At 36.0% G+C, this 12,705-nt stretch overlaps 1 protein-coding gene across 5 annotated transcripts in view; it reads right to left on the bottom strand.

Moving 5' to 3' along the window:
• Positions 1-12,705, bottom strand: part of WDR49 (WD repeat domain 49) — a 194,064-nt gene that overhangs the window by 175,178 nt on the left and 6,181 nt on the right. The window contains exon 2 of one of the 5 annotated variants that reach the window (XM_031663601.1): positions 8,223-8,384. The exons of the other annotated variants lie outside the window; for them this stretch is intronic. Coding sequence (XP_031519461.1) covers positions 8,223-8,243 — 21 coding nt within the window. The 5' untranslated portion in view covers positions 8,244-8,384. The remainder of the gene's footprint in view (positions 1-8,222; positions 8,385-12,705) is intronic. 5 annotated transcript variants of the gene reach the window in all.

Here is a 12,705-nt window from a genome sequence, read left to right as displayed (position 1 = left end):
ATCTGGCAAAACACAGCACTGGAAAAGTATCCTCTCTGTGCCTATACCCAGGCTGCTGAACACTAATGGATAGGGCAGAATGATGTCACCACAACAAAATAATGATCTCCAACCTCAAATGTCCCTCTATAATACTAGGAATGCTTCCACGTTTTCTTGCTGAACTCTCACTCTTATTCTCTACTTCTTTTAAACTCCTACTTTATCATTTCCCTTCTCTTCCTAATAAAGAAATTTGACTCCTAACCCACAAGGAAAAGGAGCGAAAGATAGAGAATGAAAAGGGGGAGAAAGAAATGGAGGAATCAATTAGGTCAAAATATCCTTAATGTTTTTACACCCAAATATATAATGACCTGTATCTGCAGCCATCTCCTTCTCCCCTGTGACAGCAGAACTTCTGTGTTCTGGATACATCCTTCTCCTGCCACCTAGAGAATCTCTTCTATTGTTATTCTCTCTTGTTCTCTATTGACTCCTTTTCATCAGCATTTAAACATGATCAAGTCATTCGATTAACCATCTTCCCTTGACATTGCCATCTGCTTTTTGCTACTGTCTCATCCTTCTTTCACCCAACTTGAAATAATCATGTTCTCACATTGTCTCAATTTCTTCACCTCCAGCTTACTCAACCTATTGCAATCTAGCAGCTCCACTGAAGCTGCTCTTAACAAGAAGACCAAAAATCCTGTGGCTAAACATTTCAATACATTTTTTTTCTGGTTCTCATCTGATAAAAGTGAAAATGTACCAAGTTAATGTTTAGTGCCAAAATATCTTTGTTTGGGAAAATAACTTGAGGTTCCCATTTAGTTGGAAAATGAAACCTGAGTTAAGTGCAAGACCCCAATCAAGAAAGAACAGGGATCAAGCTGCTGTAAAAAAAGAGGAAACTAATTTAGTGTTTGTTTTTCTTGATTTCTTTATTCGATTAGACAGAGGGAGAGAGAAGGAAACGGTGGCTGAAATGGGAGGTGGAAAGGATGGGAGACTCCAAGATGGCAGAGGGTTGCATAGTAATAAAGTGCCATTGAGAAAACCCCACAGGCAATATGGCTAAAATTATTTTAATAATGGGAGTATCTGTGTGTTTCTGACATATTTCCCACTCCAACCCACACACCTACTTCCCAAAAACCTTCAGTTGCATCTACTTGACTTGTAAATGCTTTCTGAATGGAAAGTCTTGAATAACTACATAAGGAGCTGAGTCTCAGGCATGTGTCAGTCTGATAGAGAAGAGAGATGGCAGCTGCAACGGAGGGCAGGCAGAGGTGATTTTACATTTGCAGAAATTTGGAAAGGGCTTTGGATTTCCAATATTATGGCATAAGGGTTCGAGCCAATGATTCCATCTCTCTAAGTTTGGAAGACTCTCACCCATGAGTTATGTGTTTTTAATATGTATCTCTGCAGAATTTGCCTCTGTTGACTCTTCCCTACTTCTAAGAACATTTGCTTTCCTTGGTTTACATTACACTATGTTTCTCAGCAACACTTCTGATCACTCCTTCTCAGTATCTCTTGTAAGTACCACTTTTTCTGTGGTACTTACAGAAAGATAAAACAAAGATAAGACAGGATGAGGTATTAGCTTTTGGCCCTATGACCTGTTCCCTTCTCCCATCATATACCCTAGCTGATTTATATGACCCAATTTCTTAGGCTTCAAACATGGTCTAATTGCTGAGAATGCCCAAAGAAATATCTTTATCTAGACCTCTCTTCTGAGCACTAAATATTTATATCCTATTTCCCTTCTGGATATATTAACTTGGAAGTCCTGTATAGATAATTCAAAACAACATGTCTAAATAACAATTCATTTTCCCTCAGAAATAATCTGTTTTTCCTCTTTTCTTTAGATTTAAATATTTTCAGAATTAAACACTGGGGGAAAACACAGCCTACAGGTCCATGAATATGACAGAGGTTGAATGAACCAAACTACATTTAACAAAACAGTATAATACAGCTGTTAAACAAATGAAAATACTCTCTATCAACTTATATGGAGATACATTGTTAATCAAATACAATTAAAATGCCACAGAGAATAAATGTATGCTATGTTTTATGTGAGAGAGAAGGTAAAAAAAAATGCACATAGAGAAACATGTATTTAAAACAACAGAACCACAGAAAAAATTTTCAGAAGTTAATGAAAATCATTATCAATGCAGAATGAGAGGATGGGAAGAAAAGGATAGGAAAGATAATAACATTTTTCTAAATATGCATTTTTATACTGTTTTGTCTTGAGAACCATAAAAATGTTTCATATAGTCAACAAAATAAAATCAAAACAAAGAACTTTTAAATTCTAAAATTTACTATGTATATATACTCACCTAACCATGTAACAAGCTTATACAACCACACAATAAGATAAAATAATTTTAGTATCATCTATAAGCCCAGTTCTCTAACCCATGTGCCCTTAATGCAATATAATGCAAAAAAAAAAAAAAAAAACCTGCAAATAAGTCTTGAATTTTACTTTCATCTTTAGAGTAGTATTGATGTAATAGTTCCAATACTATTTCATGTACATTATAGAATAAAGCATATGAATAAACATTTTAATGCTGCTAGAACAGAGGTTCAAAATGTGAGAGCATGGAAATACAAATGATACAAGTATGGAGTGACAGAGGGAGGGGAAGAACCCTGTGGTATTTGAATTGAATTGGAAGTATTAGTATACGTTCATTAGTTTTAAAAATATGTATAGATCAATAAATATAAAGATTGATTTAGAGAGGTATACATATATCCTAGCTATGTCAACTGAAAGGACCTGGAAGCAATGACACCCCTAATAGCAATGAACACAGTACTACCCAGATCCTGTTACTCTAAATGCCATTCTCCAATAAATGGAACTGGGGATCCTTTGAGAAATAGCTGGTTCCAGGTCTTGGGCAGTGACATCATCTTGTGCCGGAAAGCAAAGCAGTAATAAGAGATTGAAGAAAATATGTCAAAAGGATATAAGAGATGGTTTGAAGGGGTCTCACACTAGCCAAATTTGGGGCATTTTGAGTATCATAAAATAATGACCATAATAGAAAACAGCACATTGAATAGAATAAATGAATCCATAAATCTGTGGTCAGACTCAAGGCAGAGAGAGAGAATGAGAGCGTGAAAGAGAAGAAGGACAGAAGACTTTCTCTTACAGAAAGAGAAATGCCACACTGAAAATGAGGAAGAATCAATAGCATTTAAAAATCACCATTTTTCAACCTTCGGTACAGTCATTGTTTCCAGCAAAGATAATCAATCAGTAGTGAAACCAATGGATGAAATATTGTTGAAGAATACTCACAATATACTATAAAAGTATCAGCCTACAAGTTCCTTTACAATGGATAACTCTGGTGGATCCACTTTAATCAAGGGATCCAGCTTATAACATCACCAGTAATGGGAAAAAGTGACATAATGGGACTCTCCATGCCATACAAGAAGTGGAGATAACTACGCAATATTCTCTCCAAAAATGATGAAGGTGAATCTAACAGTAAAGAATCAATAAGAAAATCCAGATTATGGGATGTTCTAAACAACTGGCATGAATTCTTCAAAAATGTTTATGTCATGAAAGACAAGAAAAAGTAGGGGACTCCTCAAGATTAAAGGAAACTACAGAGATGTGTCAACTAAAGCAAATGTATAATTCTGGATTGGATCTGTGATTTTAAAAAGAACTATATAAAAGACATTACTGGGACAACAAGGGACATTTTAATATCAACTTTTGCATTATGTAATGTATAAAGTTGAATTTCCTGAGTATAAAAATGGCATTATGGTTATCCAGAAGAATGCCTTTGTTCCTAGGGAAGTTTACTTAAAATATAGCCCTCCATAAAGGAAGGCCTGGGTCCAAGCAGCTTTTAACTGCCACAGGGTAGACATTCAATGAATATCTGTTGTAAGAATGAGTAAATGATAAATATATTGTAAACATTCTTTTCTATATTGAGAAAGAGATATTCATCTGTTTTACTGATAATAGCAAGTTTGGGGAGGGGGTCATAATAGTGAATGATGGCCAAGATCATAGAATAATAAGGTATAAAATAACTTTGGGAAATTATAAACAAGTTAAAATAGAATTAAATTGTTCACTAGAGAAAAGAAACAAAAACTGGCTACCAGACCATGTTGGACAATGTTCTGGCTCTGCAAATCACCCAATAGAAAAGGAGAAATCCCACCCCTACCACCTTTGTTTGTTTGTTTTGAAAATAAAGACAGCATAGTGGTGGTTCTCTATGTTCTCTCTCTTAATGCTAAAAGTCAATGGAAGGAAGTTAATGCTCTGAGTAGAAGGACATAGTATCTATAAAAGGCACTACTTTTAAATTCAGTACTCTTAATTTCAGCATTGCTAGACATACATTTAGAAATAGTACCACGGAGTCTTTAGGTTATGAAGATATACCAGCATTTTAAGAATGTTTATGTTTGCATTGAATTATGGTATGGATAAGGTGCCCACAAACCCATTTGCTATAACTTACCCCACTACAATCACAGTTCTCTTTTTCTATAACCTCTACACCACACAAATGTGTACTTTTTTATTTTAGAACATGATTATGCACTATTAAGTGATTTTCTTGTTTTCACTCAACATCAAATCTTGGCAATCTTATGTAAGTCTCCCTTGTTCTTTTTAATAGCTGAGTAATAGGAGTATACCATAATTTATCTATTCATCCAATTGATGAATATTTGGATTGTAAATACTCTAGTTTATAAGTGATATTACAATCATACTTTTGCATGTATTTTCTTCTGTACTTCAGAATGTATTTGGGGTAGCTGGGAGGATTAGAATTGCTGATTAAAAAGTATACATGTGGTACATTTTATATTTGATATATAATGGCAAATTGCCTTCCAGAAAAGTTTTGTCAATTTACAATCTTAGTAAGAGTGCCTATTCCCCTGGTTCTTTGCCATCAGTGAATGTTATTGATCTTTTTAATATTTGCCAATCTGATGATTGTAAAAAGAATGTCTTCTTTCTTGATTAGAGTATCAAATCAAATTCTTAATGGGTTTGGGTACCTTTTCACATGATTAGCTGCTATTTGTATAGCACTGTTTCTTGAATATATAAAATATGATAATGTATGTAAATATATTCTACATAAAACAAAGCTACATGTGATATGTATATGTGTATATATTTGTAAAAATGCATTTAAAATATATCAGAAATTATTAAAAGTAGTTACCCAGGGGAGTATAATGACAGAGGGTGGGCCATGCTAAGGGGGAAATTTCATGTTTAACTTGGATTTTTTACCATGAGAATAATGTGTTACTTATATTTATTTTATTTTATTTTATTTATGTATTTAATTTAGTTATTTTTATTTTTATTTTTAGTTTTGAGATTGAGTCTCGCTCAGTCACCCAGGCTGGAGTGCAATGGCGCAATCTCTGCTCACTGCAACCTTCGCTTTCCAGGGTCAAGCGATTCTCCCGCCTCAGCCTCCCAAGTAATTGGGATTACAGACACCTGCCATCATACCTGGCTAGTTTTCATATTTTTGTAGAGATGAAGTTTTACCATGCTGGCCAAGGTGGTCTTGGCCTCTTAAAGTTCTGCGATTACAGACATGAGCCACCATGCCCAGCTTTATTTATTTTAATAATACAAGGATTGCTAAATAGGAATCATAAAAATAAATGAAATTTTATATGGCTAACTATACCCTCCTTTTTTGTTTGTTTACTTCTTCTCCTTCTACTTCTGGAAAATAACTCAGCTGCTTTATTTCTTGTATCAATCAACTCCAGCTATTTCTCCACAGCCTTGAAGAATTTTGTCAAGTCCAGTCTTAAACAGTCTGTTCTCTTCTCCAGATATCTCATCTCATGGTCTCTCTCCTCCAGAATCTATGTTGCGATTTTCTCACACTCAATTGTCTCTCATAGCCTGCCTGGGACTTCTATTTGACTTTAAACAAATAATGGCATTGCACTAATCAGAGCATCTAAGATGAAAGCAACCAAAGGAACATATAGGAAGTTATAAGAAGAGAAAACAGGGTCAAGGTAGGGTGCTAATCTTGCCTTCATGGTAAGAGAAGGCTTTCCTAAGGCAGTGGTATTTACAAGCATGTGAGTAGGAGTTAGCCAGGAAATTGTTGGGGATGGGAGAGAAATATTCCAGACTGAGGCACCAGCATCTGGTAGGCCCTAAAACAAACGTAAGTAAAATACGATCAGCATGACTGAAACGCTTTGGGTAATGGTCCAGGTCAGATAATTTTGTGGTGGACTTGTTGGAACCATAAATCCAGACTAAACACCTGTGTGTGTGTGTTGGGAGTTGAGAGGAGGGGAGTTGCACCAGAAGGAAGAAGGAAAGATTCCCCTGAAAGGAATAGATCTTCCCATTCTTTACAGTCCTACGAAGGGAACATGGAAAAACAGGTCTTAGACTAGAGTGAAGAAAATATTTTCTGCTACCTCTGGGACAAAGAATCAGTTTGTTCTCTGGGTTCTAAGACATGGGCAGTCTGATGTGTTTACAGGGGGCTTGAGGAGCTGAGAGCAGCTCCTTGGTCACAAATATATGTCCAGAAGTGAGGAAGCAGAACAAGTTATTACGAAGTCATGAGAAAGGGTTGGAAGTAGCATTGTCCAGTGGAACTTTCTGCAATGATGAAAATGTTCTATATTCTTTGCAGTCCAGTATAGTAGCCACTAGCCACATGTGGCTACTGAGTACCTGAAATGGCTGGTGCTTGTGAGGAACTGAAATTTATTTTATGAAATTCTTATTTTATTTAAATAACCAAGTGTGGCACATATTGAAGAGTACACATCTGTAGCAAAACTAGTGTGATAATTTAGCTTTGGGTGTATTGAGAAGATTAGAGAAAGGTGTATGCATGCACACATGGAAAGTGAAGCAGTAGAGGAAAATAATGTCTTTGGTAATGCCTCGACAGAGATGTCGGTGCCTAGAGAACCAGGATTTCATAATAGTCACATCCATAGAATGTTGGTGAGACATGATGAAGGGAGAAAAGACCCCAAGGGACTTTTTTCTGCACAAGTATCAGGCAGAGCCTTGGGAAAAGGTCAGAAATCACTAAAGGACAGTTTAGAGACTTCCTATTTCTAGCAGTAGAGCTGGGGGTGTCTTGTGTCATCATTAATATGTTATACTTGGCAAAATATGATAAAAACGATGCCAAAATGCCACAAATAATGGTTCTTTCATTCTTTTATTCATTTTCCTTGTTTAACTCTCGGGAAAATTTCAAAAGTAGCAGTGCCCTTAGTTCACAGGTCTGGCTAAGCTGATGCACTACACATGAACAGCAATAGACATCTTTGCTTTCATTCTCCCTCCCTCCTGTGTAATAAGTTTTTCTTGGTTGTCCTCACTTCTTCAGTTTTGGCCAAAACTCAAGGTTAAAACACTTGTTTACTAAAAGCACTCTTCATCACACATTGATCCAGATTAATTTTTATAAGTGCCTGTTATAAAAGTACACAGAGAGGGTTGAAAAGGCAGGTAACTGTTAGAACTTGTCACAAAATTCAGCACAAAGGCAGCAGGATTCGGAAAGGCAAATTTTTTGTTTGTAGTGAGATACAACTTCACTTCCTTGGGTTTTGGTGATGATGCCATTTGCTATCATTTTTCGTGAATTTTAAGAAATCAGATAAAACCACCACAGAATTCCTCTGCCATTTTTAACTGTGCCAACTGCAGTGGTATTGGATTTGTCTTCATGCTATCACCTTAATGTTTTCTGCTGCCATTAAAAATAGGTATTTTGATTACACTAAAAGCGATGGGTCAGAAATGCTATGACCTGCTGTCTTTGTTGAACAGATGATGAATTGACTGAGGCAGCAAAATGAACTATTTACTATATACAGGTGAGACTAAGCTTCACCTGTTTACCTTCTCACAAGTCTCCATTGAGATGCCTTTAGAAAGAAAAAAAGTATTTTTTAAAAAAGGAATTGGTTATTATTTTCTTTTCATTCTTCCACCCTTTCTCTACATTGATTTCATTGTAGCTGTTGTTGAGTATTTGCTGATTATACATTAGCTCCAAGTTAGCAAAGCACAGGGCCTGTGCACTATTAATTTAACATGCATTTTGTTTAGGAAATCTTTATCCTATTGGATTCATGCTCCTTAGAGCAACGTGCCAAAGGAAGGTTACCTTGTGGCCAGTGGAAGTCATGCCATATATGGACTCCAAAGTTGACAATCTGCCTCTGAGTTCTGGCTCTGCCCATGGGGGAATTCAGTTGAATATTTTTAGTCCCTCATCTCCTTATTTGTAAATGGGAAGTAAAAATGTATGCCATGCCTATATTTCAGCCTGGTAAAGGAACAAATAACATGATGCCAACATAAGTGCTTTATAAAATCTTACTATACTTGAAAGGTATTAAATTTTTATTCATGATTTTTACCTACACTGATTTTCAGAAAGAATTTTAGTTCAGTTACAACAGAAGATACATAGGCAATAGGACTGACTATTAAAGATAAAAGAACAAGAATCATATAATAAAAATAGCAGATAATTGTCCCAGGAAAACCTAAGTTTGTAACAGTTGAACACTAAATTTAGCTTTGAACTTCCTGGCAGCTAAGACAGAACACAAAATGCAGTTAGACACAAAAGTCTCCATAATTTACAAACTGAAGCATGCTGGTTCATTAGGAGAGAAGAAAGTTTTCCTTGCACAAAATTCTAAGAGGATCACGGGTGAGATCATTATGTGGGCACACAGCTGTCCCTATTTGCCATACAACTTGAAGTAACTTGAAGTTACATGTAGACATATGACTGAGTGCTAGCCAATGGGATGTGAGCTGGACCGCAAAAATTCCCCAGTGCTCCCCACTGCTACCAGCTGATGCATGGCTTGTGTAGAAGGCAGAAGGTGGGAACAACCTGAGACCTGAATCCCTGCTTGCAATTGCTTGCCCATTAGAAATAGCTGCTTTTTACTTTATGTGAACAGGAAATAATACCTCTGTCATGTTGCAGATGTTATATATTTTACACAGTTTGCATACACTATAAAAAAGATTTTCTAATTCTCAACATTGTTGGATAGTATAATATCCAGCTTTACACCTTAACAGTTCTATCTAAGAAAAAATTTTAAATGAACTTTGTGAACCATCTCATTTTGTCAGAGACAAGAACATCTAAAGGTTCTGGGGAAAGGGAATGAAACAAAAATGGGTAATTTTATTTATGTGTTTGGGATGGTGGTGCCTGGGTGGAAAGGAAAGAAGCAAGAGATGAGGATAGTTTTGGAGTATGAGACACGTCTAGGAAGACCTGTTCATTTGGGTACCTTAGTAGTGAAGGTACAATGGACAATGTGAAGGCCTAGAGAAGGACGAGTCCTCCATAAATTTGGAGGAAGCTTGACAGTTCAGAAAGAAGGACAAGTAAAAGAAGATAAGAAAGGGCCCGATCTGACTTTCTATATTCCTATAGAGCCTAACTTTCCTGGCAGGACATCAACATTCTCAGCTTTGTCTTGAAGCAAACAAGCACAGTTCATAGACCCTGCTGTAGAATGCTTTCTAAAATTCCCAAGATACTGTTCAGGTGTTTTGGGAATTTTATAAAGATAATCAAGGATGAGAATATCAAAATTCTTTAAATGTAATTGTATTAAGCACAATTCTAGAACTTGCAGAATTGACTACTGAACTTCTCTGGTCTTTTGAGATTCAGTTTGAATAAGTGCATTGTGTTTAGATCTCATTCACCTCCAAAACACATTTGTTTTAAGAATTCTCACCGAATAGTCTCTGCGGCATTCTTTCTAGGATTTTTACTATGCCTTTCTTACACTAAACTATTTGGCCCTTCCTACTTTAAGGATAAATACCTCACATTTTACATGTGGCTCAGGAGGTTTCACTTCTAGCTATAGTTAAAGCTAAAGATTTAGCAGGACTTGGCCAAATGATAGCACGGAGCTGACAGGGTAGGGCCAGCCCCCAGCTCTCAGCTTACAATCAGGCCAGAACAGATATGCCAGGAGAAGATATAGACACAGTTGCTGATAAAGGCAGTTCAGGACCTAACCCGGAGAGCCCAGGAGCACAGGGCAAACAGGAGCAATTAATCTAGGATCAAGGCCTAATGTTAAACCATTGTTGATATACAGAGATCAACAATGGAAAATGTAAAAAAAAGAAATACTCAGATACCTACATAGCCAGACTCTCTTTACTCTCAGTAAATATTAGGACCCATGGCTTTCCCAAAATTCCATTTTCCTTAGACCAGAATTTCTACTTCTCCCCACTCCTACAAAATCAGCAAACCACAACTACTCTTCCTCAAATAATAGTTGGCTTTTGTAGTTTCAAAGAAAATGTAAGATACGGTTGACATCAAAATCACATGAGCATCCAGAGACCATGTCATTTCTCTAAGTATTGTAAGTGCTACGGGAAAGTTTGAGTAACAACCATTTTACGATTCCATGAATAATGCAAGTTTCTCTCCCTTCAGGCTGATATATGCCTTTTTTGACACCATCACTTAAAGGAAAATGAAATCCACAATTTACTTTTCTGTCCTTCTACCTGGGTAACTTATTTGTTCCAAAGAAAAGAATCAAGACATCAATTAGACTTTTTGCCTGCTAAGAAAATATGAAATGAGAGATAGAACAATTATGTTTTTTACTCTTCTATGTGAATTTATGTCTTTGCAACTCTTTCTACTTCTTTCCACCACTAATAGGAATGAAGACACATAGCAGCAAGTGTCACTTGAAGTTTAATTTCCTTTAAGAAATGTATGAATTAGAATCAAGGTACTGTCAGAGGTCATATGGTTTAACTTCTACTTACTAAATAAGTAATATCTAATGTTAATTGAGCACTTAATCTCTGTGGCATGCACTTTTTAAAGTGCTTTCCATATAGTACCTCTTTTAATCCTCATGAAAACTCTGTTATCCTCATGTTAGAAATAAAAGAAACTGAGGCCCAGAGAGATTAAGTATTTGCACAGAGTCACATTGTAAGTGTCAAAGCTGGGATTTAAGCTCAGGAAATCTGACTCCCGGATCTGAAACACTGCATGATTCTGATCCATTTATATCATTGCACAATGAACATGAGCACTAGTTGCTTTATTCCTAAATGTTACTACTACAATTCATATGGTACGTGATATTTTATTTGGAAAGATATGTAAAACATTTACTGCGTAATTCAAAGGCCCAACTTCCTGTTTTTTCACTTGAGAATTGCCACTGCTATTTAAGGAGATGGACTTCACCTAATATCTAACAACTCTTCAACCCCAAACAAGCAGTCTGTATAAGAAAAAAAAAAATGAAGATAAAGGGAATCTGGTGCCAGAATCTTGACATTTCTGAGAGCATGTCCTTAGTAATTGGACCACAAATAACTGCCTTTAGAGTTTGAAGTTGCAGGAATGCTGTTGAGGGTATTTTATCCTTTTACAAAAATCTATACCTGTGGCCTCTGGGCCTAAAACTCATGACAGATGGACTGAATACCATTAGAACTGTCTAGTGCATCATTCTTATTTAGGTGTCCATGCTGTGTTTGGAAATCATGTTGGCTCAAAGGTCTAACTTTTAGTACTGGCTGCACATTTGCCATGGGATTATTCCATTCACTGGCTGTTGAGTCTGCTAAAATGGATGAACTTAAGTTGTTTTTTTTTTTTTTTTTTTTTTTTGAAGGTACACCTGCAAAGCTCAATTTCTTTTTTTCAAAAAACTGTCTATGTTCATACAAGCTCTGAATTACCTTCTCTTCTCTCCTTGGGTCCATTAGTTTCTGCTTTTCCAACTGGTAATGAAAAAATAAGTGGTCTGGCCTTTGAAATGTTTAACATAAAATAAAATTAAATTAAAACTTGAGGTTGAATTTTCCAGTTTCACTTGGGTTCACTCAAGACTAATCTTTAGTTTGGAAAGAACACCCACCTCTAACCTTCTGTAGCAGTTTCACTAACACATCAACTTTATAATGTAGACTCTCCTAATAGGCCCTAACATTCAAATTCTTTATGTTCTTAGCACCAGAACAAAACTGCCACATTTCTGTTCACTACAGAGTCAAAGCTGTCATAATCTGCTGTTACATTTTACTGAATGTCCTCAAGCTGTCAAAATGTTTGCTATGTCTATCAAAATATGCCAAATTTACTTGGGGCACTGGGCATGAGCAGCAGCAGTGAAATCTTTCAGATAAATGAGGTTGGGTGAACAGCAAATATATGAAAGTTAAAATGAGAAAAGTGTAGGACAGAGCATGTCTTGCTACTAAATATGATAAGTTCTATTATAAAGAAATAATTGACACTATTGGGACATTAATTTATCAATACAGGTGGAACCCAACTTGTTATATTCTTTCGTGGATATCTAAAGATAAAAATGTGTGCCTATTACAGGCCAATATATTGTGAGCTTTTATTATGTTTTATTAATTCCCAGGTGGTATTCCAAAATATTTTCTATTTCAAATTAATATGGATACTCCTAGCAACCACAGACAATCTTAAGAAGCCCCTAGATCATATTTTAGCAAACATAATATAGTAGAAACGTTGGAGGCTCATGACTTCCTAAATTCTACATCATGGAAGAGCACTTCTTTCTATCCATATTTGAAAC

This window comes from Papio anubis, chromosome 2 (assembly GCF_008728515.1).
Source record: "Papio anubis isolate 15944 chromosome 2, Panubis1.0, whole genome shotgun sequence".
NCBI lineage: Eukaryota > Metazoa > Chordata > Mammalia > Primates > Cercopithecidae > Papio > Papio anubis.
The sequence above is the reverse complement of the archived record's forward strand: the minus strand, read 5'-3'. Positions and strand labels throughout refer to the sequence as shown.